The sequence below is a fragment of the Pseudorca crassidens genome, chromosome 19 (genome assembly GCF_039906515.1).
Source record: "Pseudorca crassidens isolate mPseCra1 chromosome 19, mPseCra1.hap1, whole genome shotgun sequence".
NCBI lineage: Eukaryota > Metazoa > Chordata > Mammalia > Artiodactyla > Delphinidae > Pseudorca > Pseudorca crassidens.
In genome coordinates this window covers 15,311,522-15,332,757 of record NC_090314.1, presented here as the reverse complement: position 1 = coordinate 15,332,757, position 21,236 = coordinate 15,311,522, and the positions used below count along the sequence as shown (strand labels likewise).

Here is a 21,236-nt window from a genome sequence, read left to right as displayed (position 1 = left end):
CATGACAACGGCCACCGTGGCGCGCGCCCGGGCACGGTGCCCCCCCTCCCGACCCCCCCCTTCCAGTGGCTGAGCGCACCACCACCCCCGCCCCCGGCTGTGGGAAGGGGCCGGGCCAGCCTCCTGACGTCGGTGCGGGGCTCGGAAGATGGCTGCAGAGCCCAGCACCGGGCAGTGGCTGCGGCGGCGGCGGCGGTGGCGGCGGGCGGGGAGCGCGGCGGGCGGGGGCTCCTCCTGGCGCTTGGGGCGCTGAGCCGAGAGGCGCGGAGGCAGCGAGGGCGCGTGGGGGGCTTAGGCGGCCGCTGGGCACCACCTTCCCGTCAGCCGCCGCACGATGGGCAGCGCGGAGGACGCAGTCAAAGAGAAACTGCTGTGGAACGTGAAAAAGGAGGTAAAGTCGGGGTACGGAACCCCGGGGGCTCGCGTCCCTGTCCGCAAGGCCCAAGGGACAGAAAGATCTGCGCCCATTCCGGGGCGCGGGCGCTCGCTGGCCTTGGGCGGGGGCGGGGTCCTGGACTGGTTTGCGGTTCCCGCCCCACTCCCGGATCAGGGGGCAGCTCTCCTCGGCCCCAGGGGCTAGGCCGGCGCTTCAGGGTTAGTTTGCTCCGCGATTCCGCAGCTCCCCGCCCTGTGAAGGCAGCAGCTCTGGGAGACCGAGGTCGGGGGAGGGGTGGCGGCAATTTCTGGAGAACCCGAGCTGCCCATTCATTGCCCGCGCCGCCTGAGGAGGGGGCGGGGCCCCTCGCAGGCCTCCTAGAGCGCTAAACGGGTGACTTGGGGGTTTAGCTCCGGTTTGCCCTACACCCATTCAGTTATCTTTCTGGGAACCGAGTCTCGGCTGTAGGAGGGTTCGCCGCACACCTCACTGCTTCTCACTCCACGCCCACCTCCCTACCCAGAGGCCAGGGGGTGTTTTGAGAATGGTTTTTAAGACTCAAGATTATTTTCCTCTTTTGAGGAGTCCCCCCGCCCACGTCAGAAAGAGAAAAAGTCCTTCTCTGTACTAATGTCCTTTACTTTGACCCTGCCCTAAAAGCCATTTCAATTTCATGGTGGTGATGGTGGGGGGTGCCCGTATGACTCACCCGCAAATGAGAGCTGGAGAGTTCAAACCCACAGAGTGGATTAGAATGGATTAGGCCTCTGGATGGAGCCACGAACTCCTCCCACCTACCTCTTTGTCTGCCAGATGTGTAAACTCGATGAGGGCAGGACACCCATCCATTTTGTCCAGAACTCTGTATCCGCATAGGCACTCTGACTATTTGGTAAATAAATCTGCTGATCTTGGAGACTGCAAAGTCTGATGGGAATGCATAAACTTTGGGATAGTCTGGACCAGCTCTTTGTGACCTTGAATAAGTTACTTAACCTCTCTGAGTCTCAATTTCTTCATCTCTAAAATAAGGATAGTGATATTCACCTCATATATAAAAGTTTACCATATTGGTTCCTTTACCCTTTCCTAGAGTTTCAGGACTGGAGAAGACTCTGGGTTCTTATAAAATCCTGGAAGGCTCTAGATCGTTCTCCTGCATTAATTATGGCCTGGCTATTGTGCCCTAACTTTTGTTTCCTTCCCTTCTGTTGGCAAAGAAGTAGTTGAAGCCATCACCTTTTCCAACTGTGTGTGAGAAGCTCTATTGTGCCTTTGCTGTGAAGTGGCCAAGTGAGAGGTTTTTTAGGCCAGGAGTACATCAAATTAGAATTTAAGCCCCAACTCTGGTCTCCCCAAGGAAAAAAGAAATCTCAAATCTCAGTAATTATCCTCAGGAAACAAATAGTCTAGTGACAGAGACTTATGTGAACAGTATAAACAAGAACAAAAATGTAGCCATACCCAAACTATGGGCACATGTGCTAGCATTGTTGATGTGTTCCAAATTTGGGGTTGGTCAGAGATGATGGGAAAGATTTGGGGGAAGGCAGTATTTAGAAGGCTGTCTGTACTACTCCCAGAATGATTCTTAAACAAATGTAAGAAATGTCCAGAATATGCCACAGCTATGTGTATTACCTGACAGAGGTTGACCCGCTCTGAACTCTTAGTTCCCTTCCCCCTTCAGTGCTTGATTTCAAGAGAAATAAAATCCTTTCTTGTCCTACAAGTAGGGACAGTGCGGGTAATTGTAGGCAAGTCTGGCCTTTCATAAAGGACTTGTAGTATAATTCTTTTTTTTTTTGGCTGTGCTGCACAGCTTGTGGGATCTTAGTTCCCCCGTCAGAGATTAAACCTGGGCCCCAGCAGTGAAAGCGCCGAGTCCTAACCACTGGACCGCCAGGGAATTCCCAGGGTATCTATAGGTCCTCCTAATCCAAAAATCTGCCCCAACAGTCTGCTTCAGATGCCTGCAGGTCTTTGAGCTGTGACATTATGCTCTGTTTAATGCAAAACCCCTTGGGAAGTAATCTAGGAAGGTTTTAATAGTTTAGAGTGCAGGCTCTATTTACAATAGCCAGGACATGGAAGCAACCTAAGTGTCCACTGACAGATGAATGGATAAAGAAGATGTGGCACATACATACAATGGAGTATTACTCAGCCATAAAAAGAAACGAAATTGAGTTATTTGTAGTGAGGTGGATGGACCTAGAGTCTGTCATACAGAGTGAAGTAAGTCAGAGAGAGAAAAACAAATACCGTATGCTAACATATATATATATGGAATCTAAAAAAAAAAAAAAGTTTCTGAAGAACCTAGGGGCAGGACAGGAATAAAGACGCAGACGTAGAGAATGGACTTGAGGATATGGGGAGGGGGAAGGGCAAGCTGGGACGAAGTGAGAGAGTGGCATAGACATATATACACTACCAAACGTAAAGTAGATAGCTAGTGGGAAGCAGCTGCATAGCACAGGGAGATCAGCTCGGTGCTTTGTGACCACCTAGAGGGGTGGGAGGGAGACACAAGAGGGAGGACATGTGGGGATATATGTATATGTATAGCTGATTCACTTTGGTATAAAGTAGAAACTAACACCACTGTAAAGCAATTATACTCCAATAAAGATGTTAAAAAAAAATAGAGTGCAGAATCGATCCGATCCCCCTTTACCTAACCGCTAACCATGAGCACTTTGCAGCAGGGAGGAGACTCCGGGTTCTTCCTCCCTCCTCCCCAGACTTCAGAAGCTCTACCACCCTGCAAACCAAAGTGAGGGCCTGGGGAGCAAGGGCAGCATCAGGACACTGGACACAGGACACTGTCCAAAGAATGGCAAAGACTAGCTGTCCCAGAGCTTACTGTGTCTGTAAGATTTAATGTTGGGATTGAGGTAATCCATCCCTCTAATCTTCAGTATTCGTATTTGTCTCCTGGCAGGTTCCCCCAGGCATCAAAAGTGCATGGTTTAAGTGTTGGGAGCAACTAGAACCTCATATACTCCTGCTGGGAGTGTAAATTGATACAACCACTTTGGAGAGCAACTTGGCAAAATCTAATAATATAGAATATACTCATCAGAAATTCCTTGCCTAAAAATATAAATCCAAAGAAATGAGCACCCGTGTTCACACAAAGACACGTCTAGAATGTTCACAGCAGCACTACCCATAATAGCCCCAAATTGGAAGCTACCCGAATGCCAGTCAATTGTGAGTTGTTCACACAATAGAGAATGAACAATGCACATCCATATACAACATGAACAGATCTCACAGTCACACCAAGGAGCAAAAGAAACCCAGCCACAAAAGCTACACAGTGAGCCATTCCATCTATAAAAAGTACAAAACCCCGCAAAAGTGCTCTATGATGTTAGAAGTCAGGATAGTGGGTACCTTTGAGGGAAGTAGTGACTAGAAGGAAACATGGCAGAGTTTGGGGGTACTTTAGGGTGCTGGTCACGTTTATGTTTCTTGATCTGATGCTGGTTTCATAGGTGTGTTCAATTTGTGAAAATTCTTCAAGCTGTGTAATTATGATATATACCCTTTTCTATTTGTACATCAATTTTTTTAAATTAATTAATTTATTTATTTTTGGCTGCGTTGGGTCTCTGCTGCTGGGTGTGGGGGTTCTCTAGATGCGGCAAGCGGGAGCCACCCCCCGCTGCTGTGTGCAGGCCTCTCACTGCAGTGGCTCCCCCACCGCTGCGGAGCACGGGCTCCAGGCGCGCGGGCCTCAGCAGCTGTGGCACACAGGCCCTAGAGCGCAGGCTCAGCAGTTGTGGCGCCCCAGCCCAGTTGCGCCGCGGCATGTGGGATCCTCCCGGACCAGGGCCCGAACCCGTGTCCCCCACACTGGCAGCCGGATTCCCAACCACTGTGCCGCCAGGGAAGTCCTTGTACATCAATTTTAAAGTGTTTTTTTTTTTTAAGTGCTTTCTAAAGAAGGCTGTGACCGCTTACCTTACAAGGCATTCAGAAGCTTTTACATCCAGGTAGGAACCCAAACATAGGGCTTTACCTAGACAGAAAGAAGACTGGGCTTGTGAGCATTTGGGGAGTGTCCCTGAGGCCTAGATGGACGTGTACCCCTACCCTCAGAGAAGGGAGAAAAGGAGGGTCAGGTTGTTTATCTGGAGCCTGTACTGAAACAGTTTGTCCCTAAAGGACAGTGTGTCTGCCCACAGGCCCTTCTGCAGCTAAGTACAGATGTGCAAATAGCATCCCACCCCTGTTCTCTATAGCAGGGCACTTCCTCCTGGGTTGGAATATCTGTACTGATTGATTGGTGGGTTTATAGCATCTTTTTTCCTGGTTGCCTTTCCAAGATGTTGGTGCTATCTGTACAGAAGAAACTTTGCTTCCTCACCCCTCCCTTTCCTATCATCTACTCTGCAGGTGTCTGAACCCAGACCAGGGGGGCAGAGCCAAGCCATTTACTTGCTCACAGGCCTTTGGTCAATCAATTAATCAATCAATCAATCACGACGCTGCCCATTTATTCACAGGTGAAGCAAATCATGGAGGAGGCTGTCACCAGGAAGTTTGTGCATGAAGATAGCAGCCACATCCTTACTCTGTGTGGTGAGTGAGCGACTGGGGGATAATGGGAGGGGTTTAAAAACTGAGGACACTATCTTGGGGCCAGGGAAAGATGAGTTCTCAGGTTCAGTAGTTCTCAAATCTGGCTGCAAGTCAGAATCAACTCAGAAGCTTACGAAAGGGATCTCTGGGTCCCATCCCAGACCTACTGAATCAGGATCCCCAGGGCCCAAGAATCGCCTATATGTGTCTAGTTCCCAAGGACAGTAGTGCTCAAATTTTAGCATGCATCAGAGTCACCTGTCGGACTTGTTCAAACAGATTCCTGGGTCCCAACCCTGGAGTTTCTGATTCTAGTCTGTCTGGGGCAGTCCCAGGAATTTGCATTTCTAGCAAGTTCACAGATGATGCTGATACTGCTGGTCCAGAGACCACACTTTAAGGGCCATTGTCCTAGGTAGCTGGGTTTGGGAACCACTGCTCTGGTTTATCTTTACATTAACTTTGGGGAAGGGTCTGTGCTTTTGGATGCTTTCTGTGCCACATCTATTTTCTTTTTTTTTTTTTTTTTTGCTGTACGTGGGCCTCTCACTGTTCTGGCCTCTCTCTCGTTGCGGAGCACAGGCTCCGGATGCGCAGGCCCAGTGGCCATGGCTCACGGGCCCAGCCGCTCCGCAGCATGTGGGATCCTCCCGGACCGGGGCACGAACCCGCATCCCCTGCATCAGCAGGCGGACTCTCAACCACTGCACCACCAGGGAAGCCCCACATCTATTTTCTAATTAATCCCACCTGTGTTGCTCCAGCATCCAAGCACTCGACTGCGTGCAAAACAACATGAGTGTAAAGGAGGGATAGCCAAGCCTTCCCACCTTAGAAAGGAGAAAGTCTGTAATAAACCAACGCTTCTGCCTCAGTGTGAACACTTTTGCTTTTGTAGGAGCAAGCCTGTCCCTACACACAACTGAATCTTCTTGGATTTCCAGGAATTTGACCTTCTGTTTGCCATCTTTTTTTTTTTTTCTAATTTAGTTTTGGCTGTGCCAGGTCGTAGTTGCGGCATGCAGTATCTTTTGTTGCAGCACGTGGGCTTCTCTCTGGTTGTGGCGTGTGGGTTTTCTCTTCTCTAGGTGTGGTGCGCAGGCTCCAGGGCACGTGGGCTCTGTAGTTGGTGGCACGCAGGCTCTAGTTGAGGCGCGTGAGCTCAGTAGTTGTGGCGCGTGGGCTTAGTCGCTCCGCGGCATTCGGGATCTTAGTTCCCTGACCAGGGATCGAACCCATGCCCCCTGCTTTGGAAGGCGGATTCTTTACCACTGGACCACCAGGGAAGTCCCTCATTTGCCACCTTTATGTTGTTTTCCTTGGCCTCTGAGATTGGTGTTCATTGAAGGGAGGTTGTGCATTTCTGAGGTGAAGGAATGAAAGGAGGAGATACGGGAAGGAACACTTTTGACAGTAGCATGGTGAGGCCGATAGAGCTGCCCCTCCCATCAGTCCAGCAGCAAACACTGAAGGTCCCCCAGATTCCAGATACTGTTCTCCAGGTAGGGAAACAGCAGTGGCAAGATGGACAGCGTCTCTGCCCCGGAGGATTACATTCTGTGGGCAGAGGGACAGAAAACAAATGTACACGTGAATATATCCTGCAATAACAGGTGTGGCAACAGCTACGGAAAAAAAAAGAGAAATGTGGGAGGGCGACTGGGGAGAGGCAGCCTGTGAGCAGAGCCCGAGTGACAGACTGAGGGTTCAGACAAACCCTGGTGCTCTGCTTACTTCTCAAGTTGTTTTGGACAAATTTCTTAACTTCTGTCACCCACAGTTTGCTCCTCTAAAAACAGGGTGGTGATTCCCAACTTAAGGAATTTTTGTGGGTATTGAGATGATACATGTGAAGGTTCCTAGCGTTGTAAGAGATGAGAAAAATGTCTGTGTTTTCTCCTCTTTTGGATGGTAAGCCTGAAACTAGGTTTGCAGGATTTGAGGTCCTACTATCTCCCTTTCGGGTAAGTTTCCCTGGTTCTTTGAGATGATACAACGATTCTCAGGTTTGCAGGAGCAGTCTGATCCTACTTTTCTTGGGCAGAAGCCCTGCTGGGGAAAAAGCGTGCTTGCAATAGGTGACTTTGACGAGTATTAGAACCCTACTCCCTTCCACCTGTGCTGTGTTCCCCTGACGTCAGCCAGTGTCTGTCATTGTCACCAGAAGGGCTCTACTGGTGGCCCAATTAGTCATGGCATGGTGCTAGGCTTCGTCCAGAGCACACACAGCAAACACAGAAAACAGAATAAAATAGCACAGACAGCTTGCGCATGGGCGCCACATGTGGGCGGCCGTAGGTAAATGGGGGAAGAGAGGCAGGGGGAAAAGCTGTTGGCGTCCCACCATCAGGTCCGTTAGGGTGAGGAGAAACTGTCAGCTCTCCTCTGATGAGTCCAGGGGCCCCCAGGAAGCAGTAGGCCTTTCATTTTTGCCTCTTGCCTTGAAGCCCATGGCTCTTTCCAGCAGGCAGGGATAGCACCTTCAAAAGGAATGATTCTTCTACTTTCAGCCAGTTTCAGTCACGGAACTAGAACAAGGGTCTATGAAATAGACCCAGGTCGCCAGGGTTCTAAGATCAGCCCCAAAGCAAGAGGAGCCCTGTTCTGCTGGATTTCGGGAGGTGCCTTAGGTCAAAGTGCAAACTTAAATGGCCACAGGGTCGAACGAGAAAAGTCCGGGTGTGGGACAGCAGGCAGTGGTGGGGACTGGGGTGAAATGGGTAGCACTTGTCATGTTTGAAGGGGGCAGCCACCACTCAGCTTCTGAAGGAATGCTGGCCCTGGCTTGCTATGGCCCTTGTTTTATTTTAAGAGAAGCCGGAAGTCTGGGTTTTTACATGAAATGAACCAATTTTTTTTTTTGAAATGAACCAATTTTTAAATACTGATAACTAATTCCCATTAAAAAAAAAAATTGTGTGGGCTAAACAAAAGGCATCTGCAAGCCTCTGCCAGTTTGCTGCCTCTGCTTTGGGCTTAGTGCACAGTCACGGAAGGGAATGCTAGCAGGAGGGGCTCCCGATAGTATAAAGCTAAGTCAAGCCGGGGCATCTGAGACCCACGGGAAAAGGAATCTTTATACTTTGTTGAAAATGGTGTTCAGTGGTGAGGGGGATCTCAGTTCGGGCTCCAAATAAGGTTGGTTTAAAGCAGTGATTATCGAGACTTCCCTGGCAGTCCAGTGGTTAGGGCTCCACACTTCCACTGCAGGGGGCACAGGTTTGATCTCTGGTACGGTAACTAAGATCCCGCATGCCACCCAGTGTGGCCAAAAAAAAAAAAAAGAAAGCAGTGATTATCAACCGTTTTTCCTGCCTGCATCACACAGTGAAATCATAATCAGGGATTCCTAGGGGGAGGCAGAGAGAATAGACATGTACTGATGGAAAACTCCACTCTTCCGGCTTTTTGGAGATTCTGAAATGCCAGGCTCCTTCACCTCCTGGAAAAATGCTCAGAAGTGCATTTTTAGTCTGAAGTGGTCCCAGTCTTACCCTGGGTCTTGCAGTTGTCCCAGCCACATCCAGGATTCAGCTTTGTTCTTGGGGAAGTGGGAGTGCAGAGAAAGTGCTGAGAGAAAGGGAACAGAGTGAAGGCTGTGGAGACTGGATTAACTGTGCAGTGAGTGACCCCTTTTACTAGAGCTTTGTGGAGGGCTGGGGTCCTGGGCCCCTCTGCCCTGCCTTGGCCCCTCTGTTCATCGCAGAGTGTGGCTAGGGGGTGACCGAAGAGGGCAGGGCCTGAGCAAGATGAGCTTCCCTGAGCTTCCTTAGAATACAGACATTTGAACCGGAAACAGAACCTTTCTGGAGAGCCTTAGAAATGAAACTGAAGAATCCCTGGGTCAAGACCTGGCCCTGGGCAAACCCAGGAAAGTTCCTGTTCCTCAAGGGGAGGAGTGACACTCCCAGGACTGACGAGAAACGTGCGTGTGTTGTGTTTGCTGTGCTTGTTCCTAAACCTGTCTGTCTAGAAGCCGGTCAGGCCCCAGCAGTAGGAGCCTTGTGAGGAGGCCTTGCTGGCAAACCCAGCTGGCAGGGAGGGGTTCTATGTGTGCTGTTCTCCTACCACAGAGCAAGGCTGCATTGCTGCTCTGAGGCACCCCCTGCCAGCCCCCAGGACCTGTGTGACTGTACCCGTGCACTGGAGAATAGGCCCAAACCCCACTGTTGGGAAAAGGTTCTTGGATATCTTGTCTTCATCTTAAAAAGTCATGTCAGGAGCTTCCCTGGTGGCGCAGTGGTTGAGAGTCCGCCTGCCGATGCAGGGGACGCGGGTTCGTGCCCCGGTCCGGGAAGATCCCACATGCCGCGGAGTGGCTGGGCCCGTGGGCCATGGCCGCTGAGCCTGTGCATCCGGAGCCTGTACTCCGCAACGGGAGAGGCCACAACAGTGAGAGGCCCGCGTACCGCAAAAAAAAAAAGTCATGTCAAGTTTGCGTTTTGCTCCATAATATGGCCTCTGAAACTTTGTGCTGCTGAATGAAATTAATGCTTCCTGTTTTTCTGTGGCTTCCTGAACCCCCCGGGCGTAGGTTGCTTATCTCCTGCCACCCCAACCCCCAGAGGGCAAGGTGCTCTTAAATTTTGCTTGTGGGCAACTCAAGGTCAGGGTTAAACAGCAGACTGTCCTAAGTTTCACCTTTGAACTCCGCATTTGTAATAGCAATATGACTGCGCATAGGGTGCCCAGTTACTCTTCCCATCAAGGGGTCTGGGGTAGTTTAGGCCTTAACCGAGGAGCACTGTGCCTCCCCTCCCCTTTGGCTCAGAGGGGAGCATCTGCCTCCACAGTGTCTCTGTTTGTTCCATTCTAATTGGGCGCTGAGGTTGGATTTTAACCACTGGTGGGTAGAAGGGCTTTAGGAGGCCCACAGAGAGGTTCCCGGCCTGGCAGAGCAGGTTCTTAGACTTGTAAACATCTCCTTTTCCTGGCCACAGGCACTGGGGGCGGGACCCAGACCAGCCCTGCCCCTCAGTCCTTAGGTTCCCTGCCCTCCCCGCGCTGATCCGTCCACCTGAGGGTTGCTTCAGACTGAGGATGAGCTGTAATGGGAGACGGGGGTGGAGTCTGTGGAGCTGGGAACAACACCAGGGCTCTATTAACCCGCTGCCTGTTGCTAAGCAGCTTTCATTAGCCGGGGAGTTCAGCCGCAGCAAGCTCCTCTGGGGAATGGCAAGGAGATGCTAATGAGCTGGGAGAGAAGCAGGTGTGACGGGAGGGCGCGTCCCACCTGGGGTACTGCAGCCAGAGGTATTTCAGCACTTCCTGAGATTCAGGCACTAGCCAGTTTTTACTCTGTCTTTCTTCAGTGAAAGGGATTCCTTCCCTCTTCTTCCGCCCACACTGAATGAACAGCTCATTCTCAGCATATCTGGCTTCCACTTTCCATGTGGTAATGATCCAGTAGGAAGAAAGGCCCTCTGGGAGACTGGCTCCCCTCGCCCTGTCTTGGGGCGTGGCTGAGGGCGATGGTCTGTAGCGGAGACTTTGGAGTCCGGCAGACCTGACCTGCGTTCACAGACCACGTCACCAAGTGTGTGACCATGGCCACTTATTCAGCAACTCTGAACCTACGGAATAAGGTTGATGTGAGGATTAAAAGAGTGATGCGGGTAAAGCAGACAGCATGGAGCCAGGTATGCAGTAGGTGCTCAGTAAATGTCGTCACCACCACCAGTGACGTTCTACTTTGTTCTTAAAAGTGATCTTTTAACCTTCCCCATAAAGCCTCCTAGAACCTTCTCCAGGATTCCATTTAGGAATCCATGTCTCTGAGAGTTTTGAGCATCTGGACAATCAGAACAATTTGAACTCTGGGAACCCAGTCAAGGAATTTGAAAATATTAAGAAATTATTATTGATTTTTTAGGTGCAGTGCAGGTATTAGGTACATGTTTTTAAGAGTCATCTTTTAGAGAGACACACTAAAATATTTATGGACAAAATATATGATATGTAAAATTTGCTTCAAAATGATCTAGGGATAAGGGGGAAAGTGGTTGGAGGTGGTATAACTAAAACAAGATTGGTCCTTCCTTGATCATGGCTTGTGTTGTGTGATGGGTACTCGGGGGTTCATTACATCATTCTCTTTACTTTGGTATATGATTGGAATTTTCCAAGATGAAATGGTTTTTTTAAAAAGAAGGAAGAGGAGGAGGAGAGGATGGGTGGAGGAAGAGATAGAGATAGCAAGTGTATGCAGCTTTTTTTTATAGGATATTTTTTATTTCAAAAAGTATGTATTGAATGCATCCTTAAACCTTAAACAGGATTCTGGACACGTAAGCCTGCCGAACAGACAAATAAGCATGGAAATCTGCCCCACCTTCTGGGTGTTGGAACTGGATGTTGGGTACCGGAGGGTGGGGTCTGGAGTCACGTAAATATAGAATATTTTATTATTATTATTTTTAAGGCTGTGCCACGCGGCATGCGGGATCTTATTCCCCCACTAGGGGTCAAACCCATGCCCCCTGCAGTGGAAGCGTGGAGTCCTAACCACTGGACCGCCACGCCAGGGAAGTCCTAGAATACTTTATAGGAGTAGATCAGCATTAAATACTAGTCACTGAATTTTCATAATTTAATTTGTCTTGTAGACTGTGGTGTTTAATCCAACACATAGAGATAGTCCCACCCCCGAGCTGGCCCAGCCTCTGTCCCCAAGTCCATGTACAGACATCTGTTAGTGGTGGAGGCTTCACAGCCTAGAACCTGTGCCCAGGGGCAGTGGGGAGAACAGGGAAAGGGAGCAGATGTTGCTGAAGGGTCCTCCCTGATCCTGGACCCCCAGCTGGAGTCAGGAAGGACCTGCTGTCACTGAGGCTGCTGCCTTCCCTTCCCATCCTTGGTCTTTTAAAACAACGACAGGGTCCGGGTGGGGGACCTGGGTAGTTCTAGAGAGCGAACACAGAAGGGACGGACGCAAACCCAGCCCTTCACCGGCCCACACCAGGCCAGTCATCACCTGGCTGCCAGACAGTAGGATGGTCAGTCATGCGGTGGCCAGTCATGGTGAAATCCAAAAAGAGGAGGAAGAGTAGAAACCCAGGACACTGGGCCCCCACCATGAGGGAGCTTCTATAGGGAAGGCCGAAGTCCTGAGTCCTCAGTGCTGACCAAAACCGCTGAGACGAGCTATGAAGGCTGGTTTTGTAAGAAAAACGAGCGTTTGCAGCTCTCCTGTCCCAACAGAAAAGCTCTACGTGATCCCTCTCCCCATAAGTCACTGGCAACGGGAAATCCTTGACCTTGATGGGGCTACAGCCATGCCTGTCTAGAGGGGGGTGGGGAGAGCTCTGGTGACCACAGCACACGTCCTCCCTCCCCTCCCTGTCCTGCCTTCTCAGGCTGCCAAGGGGGCCCTCTATGGAGACAGGCCCGAGGAAGGGCCCCTAGAGTCTTTCCCTTGAGATCAAGACCTAGCCCTTCTTCAGGGAGGCAGCTGCAGATGACCTGTCACAACAGTTATCACAACATCTAGCTGCGTGGCACATACACAACTTTACTGAGAAATTTTATGTGCGGGGAAGCAGCTAAATGGTGTAACACCTAAATGGCGATGTAGGGCCAAGGGAGGTGGTGGTGTGTTTTTTTTTAATTGGAGAAATTACAGAACAGTTATGTACAAATGGAAAGTATCTAATAGGAAAAAAATTAAAGATACAGGAAAGAGAAGGGACGTTTGCTGGAGTGACGTCCTTGAGAGGTGAGAGGGGCTGAAATCCAATGTGCAGGTGGGAGGGGTGGCCTTAGAGGGGAGCACAGCCAGAGCACCTGTAGGTACCAGAGGGAGGGCAGGGCACGGACACAGCGCAGGAAGGAAAGGCACTAATGCTCAGCCGTCACCTTCCATGTTGCGGGTGCTACAAAGAGCCTTGTGCCCCTCTGCACAGGCTGTTGCCTTTAGTCACTCAGCACCCCTTGAGGTGGGACCTGTTCCTTTCCCTCCCTGCAGGTGAAGCTCAGAGAGACTTAGTGGTCTGCACGAAGTCAAAAAGCTAGTAAGGAAAGGAACCAAGGTTTGAACCCACATCTGTCTGACTCTAAAGCCTGTGCTGCCCAGGGATGGGTCCCCCTGTGAGGCCTACCCAGGAGTGGAGCCTGGAGGTGTGGGGCATTGAGGGGAAGCTGGAGGCATAGCTTGGATCACCAAACAGTGGACTCGTGATGTCCAGAGACACTCCGGGAGACGGCGGGTCTCTTGTCGAGCTGGGTGAGGCTGGCACTGGCCTGGTTCCCTGGCAAGCCAGTGTGAGCACTGCACATGCAGACTCTGCCCTGCATCCCCAGCAGGGCAAGGAAGATGGGTATGTGTGGTATGAACTTCATTTCTCTCACTTGCTTGGTTCCAGAGTATCAGGGCAGTGCTTTCTCCTCCCAGTGAAAGTCTGGGTGGGAGAGTTGCGTTCTTGTTTCAGGGCTTTGAACAAGGCTGAGTGCCACCCCCCTCAAAGCTGAAGCAAACCACTCGCATCACCAGTGCAGGCGGAAGGAAAAATGTACCCTTGTTACCATAGAAATGCTTGTTCCGCGTGGAGGCAGCCGTCACAAATCCCTGGTGGAAATAGCCGGCCGGGGAAGTGGGGGGGGAGAGACGTAGGATGCCTGGCCTCGCCTCTTTGCTCCCCTCACTTCATCCGCTACAAGTGAAATGTTGACTCCCTCCATGGGCAGTTGAGGAAGTTCCTACTTAAAAAAAGGCCGCCCATCCTACCCATTCCTCTATCTCCAGGGAGGCTGCTCCTCTCCTGGAAATCTTGGTTTCACCATCCAAGGCTTTTAAAAATTCTGCTCTGAGTAATGTCCTCCAAAACTCCAGGACCAAAACAAGCCACTTGTGGCTAGCTGCTCCAGCCAGCGCTTTCCTCACCTGGAAGCTGAACTCGCCTGTTGCACAGATGGCAGCTGGCAGAGGTGGGGAGCAGGGGACGCAGGACACACGTGCTCCTCCCATTATCAACCCCTCCTGGCTCAGAGCCTTGGGCCCAGCCTTCATGTCAGGCTGTGCTAACTGGGTGCTGTGTCCCTCTACCTCAGCCGACTGACCTACTTCTCTGAAGGCCATTCAGTGGGTCCCCCTGTTACCAGGCTGGGCTTGTCCAGGCCCCTTGGCCGCTGAACACAGTTTAACTGTGGATATGCGTGTGAGAGCCGGGGGTTGTTTCTGAGGCCTGCTGGGCTGACTGAGGACCCTTCTCAACCACTGCTGCGTTTCCTGGCAGCCATGGCTTTAGTCCATTCTCGTGGGCTCCTGAGACACCTAAGCTCGTCCCAGCCCACTGAATTGTTTCTCCGGTCCCTACGCAGCTCAGATCACCAGTGGCTACCCTAAGCAGAGCCCAGATCATCCTGTGGGAGGGGGAACCAAGCTAATCTGCAGACCCTGTTTGCTGTGGGAGCTGGTGATGGGGGTGGGTGCCCATGGACAGACCCAGCCTTTCTGAGTTTCATGACTTTCAATTCACCTCCAGGTTGGAGAGAATCTCTAGCATCCTTTCATGATGGAATTATTGTTATTATTTTGAATCGGTAACCTGGCTCAAATATCAAAACTATACAAAAGGTACACAGTGAAAAGTCTCACTCCTTTCCCTGCCCCCATTCACCCACTTCCCCTCCACCTACCAGTTTCCACACCAATAGTACTACCACTCTTCCTTCTTGTGCATCCTCCCAAGTTTTTTGTCCTGATTTTTTTTTTTAATTCTATTCTTTGTTTACCCCACCCTTTTTTGTAATCAAAAGGTATCATGCAGTCAAACTGCTCTGCATCTTGCTTTTGGAGACCTTTCCGTTATTAGTTCCTAGAGATCATTCTCATTCTTTTTCAGAGTGGCATAATATTATACTGTATGAATGTGCCGTATTTACTTAATCTGTCCTCTATTGATGGACAAGGGGATAGTTTCCAGTCTTCTGCTGTTGTAACTAAGTAAGCATGATTCTATCTGTAAGCTAGATTCTCACAAGAGGGGTTACTAGGTCAGAGGTTATTTGCAATGTTCATAGACAGTGCCACATTGCCACCGTAGGGGGTCTTACCAATCCAGCAAGGTCTGAGAACATTCAGTAACTTCCCAAGTCCCTTCCCTCTCTATCTACTGATGTCTCCTCTGTTCTAAATTGGACTCCTTGGAATGGTTAAATCAGTAAGTAAGGAGTTTGTGGGAGGGGCCCTATAAGATTCCATTAGCACTCGTGGTCTCCAATCCATGCAGCATTTGTTGAGCCCCGTATCTTTTTTTTTTTTGCGGTACGCGGGCCTCTCTCTGTTGTGGTCTCTTCCGCTGCGGAGCACAGGCTCCGACGCGCAGGCTCAGTGGCCATGGCTCACGGGCCCAGCCGCTCCGCGGCATGTGGGACCCTCCCGGATCGGGGCACGAACCCCTGTCCCCTGCATCAGCAGGCAGACTCTCAACCACTGCGCCACCAGGGAAGCCCGAGCCCCGTATCTTAATAGACTTTAGGGGCATGTCAGAGACTGGTGAGGGACAGTCCCAGGGCTTGTCTGGGCTGTAGTTCACTGCTTTTCCTTGGGACGATGGTGCCAGACCTTACCAGGGTGGGATGTCCACAGCAGGGTGCTAAAGTTAAAACTGTTTCCACTCCTGCCCACTCCGAGTTGCAGTTCCCTGAGCCTTGCTGTCAGTTGCATAGGATGACAGAGTAGAAAGGGTACCCTGGGCTCATCCGGTACCATAGCTCCAAAGGCCACTGGAAGACCAAGGTGGGGAGTGAGAGGATCATGCTTGCTGAGTCATGTCTGTTTCTCTGTTTCAATTCATTCACCCAAACCTTCCCATCCCAACCAGTGACCAAAAACAGTGTTGATTTTTATCAATTAGTACGTGTTTTTCTTATGTGAAGTGATCCGAATGATGTCAGGGCTGTCTCTCCCCTCTTTTGGGGCAACCAGAGTGGCTGCGGGTGGTGCTGGGAACCCTGAGACAGGGGCTCCTGAAAGCTTCACGTCACGGCTGGGGACCAGGGCCCAGACAGCTCAGTTAGAAGGGGGATGATTTCGGCTGACTTGGTGCTTTGGCTGTGATGGGCGTCTCCTCCAGGGGCCTCTGTGTGATCTTCTCCCTGGAGAAGGGTGCTTGTTGGTCTGTGAGAGGGCCTCCTGGGGAGCACAGACAGCTGGAGAGTCGGGCATTATTGCTGATAGCTCTACAACTGCAGTTCTGAGTGTGGTGTTCTCTGTATGTGGGGAGAGGCCAGGGGGATCTCTGTACTTGCACATCTGTAAGTGTCGATCAGTGGAAGTGTCTGTGGTTCCTCTCAACCCAAAAGTCTTAGAGCAGGGTTTTAAAGCTTTCTGAGATCAGATACCCTTTTCAGAAACTAAAAGCCAAGGATCCTTTATCCAGAATAAAAACACTCACCTAAGCGTGCAGAAGCAGACCAGTGATTCTGTGTGCAGTTTTAGGGGGTCTCGAAGGTCTAGAAGCCTATCAACAAACCCTCTTAGGAGAGTAATTCTCAATTATATATTATCCGTGTTATTATATTATTATTTTGCCTACACACTGCACACAGTGACGTGCTCCTTCCCTCTGGGGGACAGCCCTGTGGGGATGGGGAAGGACTAGTATAGTTTGAACAACTAACTGGCCAAGGAGCCCGTGGAACCAGCTTAGGAATACCTGGCATAGAGGGTCGTTTACTTTGCTTGGAACATAGAGAGTTGAGACAGATTTTTCCCTCTGCAGACGTCGCCTGGCACCTTGCCCGGGTTTCACAGAAGGAACTTAGGGGCCATGGGGTGAGTGGGGGCACTGGGTGTGCTGTTTGGGCTTCTCTCAATATTCCCTACTTGCAGTAATTGCTGAGGAATGCCTCCACCCACCCCCAGAGAACCCTGAGGCCTGTGCTCACAGTCTTCCTGGCAGGCTGGGTGAGGCCAAGCTGCTGCCTGCATCCCCAGGCTCCCCAGCCTGGCTACATGGGCAGTCGCCTGGGGAAGGTAGGAGAGCTAATGACTCATTATCCTGGCAATTAGTCACGTCACCGAGGCACATGATTCTCTGCAGGACTGGTGCCACCTGCTGCTGCTCTGGCCTTGTTCGGTGCTGCTTTTCTCCCACTCTGATCCAGGAGTGCCGCCCCAGGAAATAGTCACCCCCTTCTTCCAGCTGTGGACTTGTAGCTGCAGCAGCCCCAGGACCAAGAGACTATAACAAAAAGGTCACTCACCTATGTACCTCAGGGCCACGCAGGACCTCCAGGGACCAAGGGGACAGCCATGGAGGGGAATATGTGGACACTTAAGCAAAGATTCCCCCACATGTCCCATACGCACATGATACCTGTGGATACATCTGTCTGCGTACGCATGTGCTCATCGATATATGAACATGCCATGAAGGAAAGGCTGCAATATGTGAAATAAAGTCCTCCGAGGCCTGACCTCCCAGGAGAGGGAGGGGGTCCTGTTTTGTTTCCCCTTCCCTGGGATGCTCTCAATGAACTGGCCAGCTTCCACATTGGCCCCAGGGACTCTCTCTAACTTCTTGACCTCAGTACAAGAGAGAGCCAAACAAAACTCTTTTATAGGTCATCAGTGACTGTCAGTAACAATGAAGGCAGAAAACAGGTGAGAGCCTCTGTTTTCGGTGATTATTTCCTAAGTCCAGGTTTCCTTCTTTTTTTTTTTTTGGCTACACTGTGTGGCATGTGGGATCTTAGTTCCCCGACCAACTATTGAACCCATGCCCCCTGCAGTGGAAGCACAGAATCTTAACCACTGGGCCACCAGGGAAGTCCCCAGGTTTCATATTCTAACAACACTAGTCACAGTAAGCTTGATGGGGCCTCAGTTCCCCTGTTCCTAAGAGAATGACACCCCCACCCACCTCTGGGGCAGCCTGTGATTCTCTCTAGTGTGTCCTCACCCCTCTCTGCCCGTGAGAGGACTTGCAAAAACCCAGCCCTTACAGGTTAGCCATAGAACAGGATCTCGACAAAAAGAAATTAGGAGTCAGGAACCGACTGGCATCAAGAGCCTCTGGCATGAGGGGTTTACATACTTCATCTCATGTAACAATTCACACCAGTCCTAAGAAGTCTCCCCCATTTCACAGATGATAAAACTGAGGCTCAGAGCATCAAGTCACTTACCCATGTTTTCCAGAAATAGCGAGTGGCACCACGCGTCAGACCCTGTTCTGACTCTCCATCTCCAGCACAATCCCTGTAAAAAGAGTACCTGTGAAGTGAGGGGAGGCCTCCTCCCACCTGTGGGCCCCCACCCCCCAACATACCTGGAGGAGGTGAAAGGGGCTGGGCCAGTGTTTGGGGCCCTGTGTCTACACCCAGCTCTGCCACTCTGTGACTTCAAATCAGCTCTCTTCCCCTTTCTGGGCCTTTCCTTCCTCGGCTGGAAAACAATCAGCTTGTCCTCAGTAATGGCCAAGCCCCTCCTTCCCCCACACCTACACACTAAGTCTTTTAGAATCTGTCTGTGCCCAGGGCAGCTCCCCACCCTCCCCCACCAAGCCCTTCATTCCTTCCTAGGGGGCCTGTCTGCTGAAAGCAGAATCCAGGCAGAGAGTGTAGGCCTAGCCCCTAAAAACATGAATGAATGAAGGGAAGCCCTCCCTGCACGGGAAGTAGAAATCCCTCACTGTCGGCTGCAGGGCTCGTCAATAATTCAGGGCTGCTGTCAGGTCCGATCTCTGCAGTGGCTTCATCAATATTTCAGCTCCTTCTCCAGAGCCTCGTTCCTTAGCAACCACATCATCTCTGCTCTACAGGAGGGCTGCCAGGCTGTGTGCTCCCTACATCCCCTGTCCTGCAGGAGCTGTCCGTGCTTGCCCTCACGGGCAGGGGGTGGAGCCACCCATGCCAACTGGCACTGGCAGCTTTGTCCTCAGAGCCTCAGGGCGATGCTGCATACAGGAGGCACATACATCCCAGATGAGAGAGAGGGGCAGGGACGGTGTGGCCCAGCAAAGCCCCCGCAGGTCCACGCTGGGCAGGAGCGGGGAGGGGCCCGCGGGAGCGTTTTGGAGAGAGGTCAGGGTGTGTCTCCGTGGCCCGTCTTAAGCCCGAACCTCACCCCCTAGTCTCAGCAGAGCCAGGGCCTGCCTCGCCTCTGTGCTCTCCATAGGTATGGGGGAGGGGAGTGTTCCTCTCGCTCCCGCTCTCGCCCAGGCTCAGCTGCTGCTCCCGTTGTGGCCCAGGTGCGGTGGAGGTTTGCCTCCTGCATCAGCTGAGGCGCCGTGCCGCCGGCTTCCTGCGCAGTGACAAGATGGCAGCGCTGTTCACCAAGGTGGGGAAGGCGTGCCCGGTGGCTGGGGAGGTGTGCCACAAGGTGCAGGAGCTGCAGCAGCAAGTAGAGGGCAGGTAAGCCCTGCGCCAGCCCCTCCCATGCCTCCCTTCTGCTCTTCCCATTTGCTGTTTCTTGCAGGGCCTCACCTCTCGGATGACGGGCCAGCCTAAGGGTGGGGGTGGGGGGTGGCCCTTTCAGGCGCAAGGTCCTGTCCACCACCTCCAACCCCCCACCCCAATCAGTCCTCTGGGTTCTTGTCTTGCAGCTCCAAACTCCGCTCCCAGTGCCACCAGTCTGCGATGAGGCTTACCCCCAAGCCCTCCCACTCCTGAAGCCCACCCCCTCTTTGCAGGAAACCCTTGGCGGGCAACCGGGAGACCCAGCAGAGACAGGGCTCTGCCAGTGGGAAGGCCCCAGCCCTCAGCCTGCAGGCCTTGAAACACATATGGGTACGCACAGCGCTCATCGAGAAAGTGCTGGACAGGGTCGTGCAGTACCTGGTGGAGAACTGCAGGTGACTGCCCCTCCCTGAGCCCACCCCTCCCTGTGCTGGACTGCCCACCACAGTCCATGGGCATGTGCCATCCCCCCGTAGCATCCCGAAAGCAGAGACCACACCAGGCACCCCCAAAGCTCAGTCCTTGTGGACTCGTTTCTTCTTGGTAACTGACATGAATTTGATCCTTGTGGGAATGTATCTCCTTGGTGAGCTTGACGGCCATGGAATGAGTTCCGGAGCCCCAGCGGTCGCCCTGTCTGTCTCTCCCCTGGCAGCAAGTACTACGAGAAGGAGGCGTTACTGGCAGACCCTGTGTTTGGCCCCATCTTGGCCTCTCTTCTAGGTAAGCCTAGTAGCAGACAGGCCTGCGCTGGGCCAGTGGGGGCTCCAGGGCAAGTGCTGAGGGGGCACCCCTGAGCTGGCTGTCCCTGTCTCCACAGTGGGACCCTGTGCCTTGGAGTACACCAAGCTCAAGACAGCCGATCACTACTGGACCGACCCCTCGGCTGATGAGCTGGTCCAGAGGCACCGTATCCGGGGTCCCCCGAATCGCCAGGACTCCCCTGCGAAGCGCCCAGCCCTAGGAGTAGGTGTCGCTCTTCCCACCCTGTGCTCACCCAGGATATGCCCCTGGGCCTTTGGGGAGGAGCAGCTGGGCTGTGTGCTCCTGGCAGATATAGGCTGGGCCTCGGAGATGCCCAGGGTAGCGGCCACCCCAGGAGAGCCTTTTCCCCACACTGGCGCTCACATAAATGCCAGGAGCACAGAGCTGGTCCGTGGCTGAGAGCAAACTGGGGACAGGAAGGACCCTTGGGGTCAGCTAGAGAGGGTCTGCAGGGAGGCCTGGGGCTGACCCCCACGGCTGGCTTCCTGGGGCTGAGAGCAGAGCCGTGACTTTGTGCGCAGATCCGGAAGCGGCACTCAAGTGGCAGCGCATCGGAGGACAGGCTAGCTGCCTGCGCCCGTGAGTACGTGGAATCCCTGCACCAGAACTCGAGGACACGGCTGCTCTACGGCAAAAACAACGTGCTGGTACAGCCGGTAGGAGAGCCTAACGCCCGGCCCTCCTCTCCCTTTTCCAAAGGCACCAAGACCTCCAGCCACATTCGTGCCTTTTCCCAGGGGCTTGACTAGAGAGAAGGGGGAGAAGGGCCCCACCCGCTACTTCACTGTTTCATAGCCTCACGCCCAGCCTTGAGCTGGCAGGAGCCAGGAATGGCATCTGCTCTGGCCAGCTGAGAACCAGGCCGTCCGGGAGTAGGAATGTCAGCCAGCAGGCAGGGTGAACGCCCAGCTTGGGTATGGCTGGCCCGGACACGCCTGGCATCCAGGAGGCTGACAGGACAGAGCCAGTGGCCCCAGGCCAGCCAGAGGAAGGAGGCACCCACATCTGCGTGTGGCACGTGATGCCCCCTACTTCCTCCTGGCCCCCAGTCCAGGATCCTGTGACTGGCCTGGCCTGGCCTCCCTGCATGCACCTGGAG

General features: G+C 52.4%; 1 protein-coding gene across 4 annotated transcripts in view; it reads left to right on the top strand.

Annotated features, from left to right (window-relative positions):
* Positions 1-215: 215 nt before the first annotated feature.
* SGSM2 (small G protein signaling modulator 2) overlaps positions 216-21,236 on the top strand; it is a 37,143-nt gene continuing 16,122 nt past the window's right edge. Inside the window, exons 1-8 of one of the 4 annotated variants that reach the window (XM_067715961.1) lie at positions 363-391; positions 4,897-4,972; positions 17,537-17,576; positions 19,165-19,327; positions 19,606-19,767; positions 20,028-20,095; positions 20,193-20,338; positions 20,659-20,793. In XM_067715961.1, the coding sequence (XP_067572062.1) occupies positions 19,233-19,327; positions 19,606-19,767; positions 20,028-20,095; positions 20,193-20,338; positions 20,659-20,793 (606 nt within the window). In that variant the 5' untranslated portion in view covers positions 363-391; positions 4,897-4,972; positions 17,537-17,576; positions 19,165-19,232. Of the gene's footprint in view, positions 392-4,230; positions 4,384-4,896; positions 4,973-17,536; positions 17,577-19,164; positions 19,328-19,605; positions 19,768-20,027; positions 20,096-20,192; positions 20,339-20,658; positions 20,794-21,236 lie in introns of those variants that run through there. The other 3 variants (XM_067715958.1, XM_067715960.1, XM_067715959.1) reach the window with 3 other exon arrangements.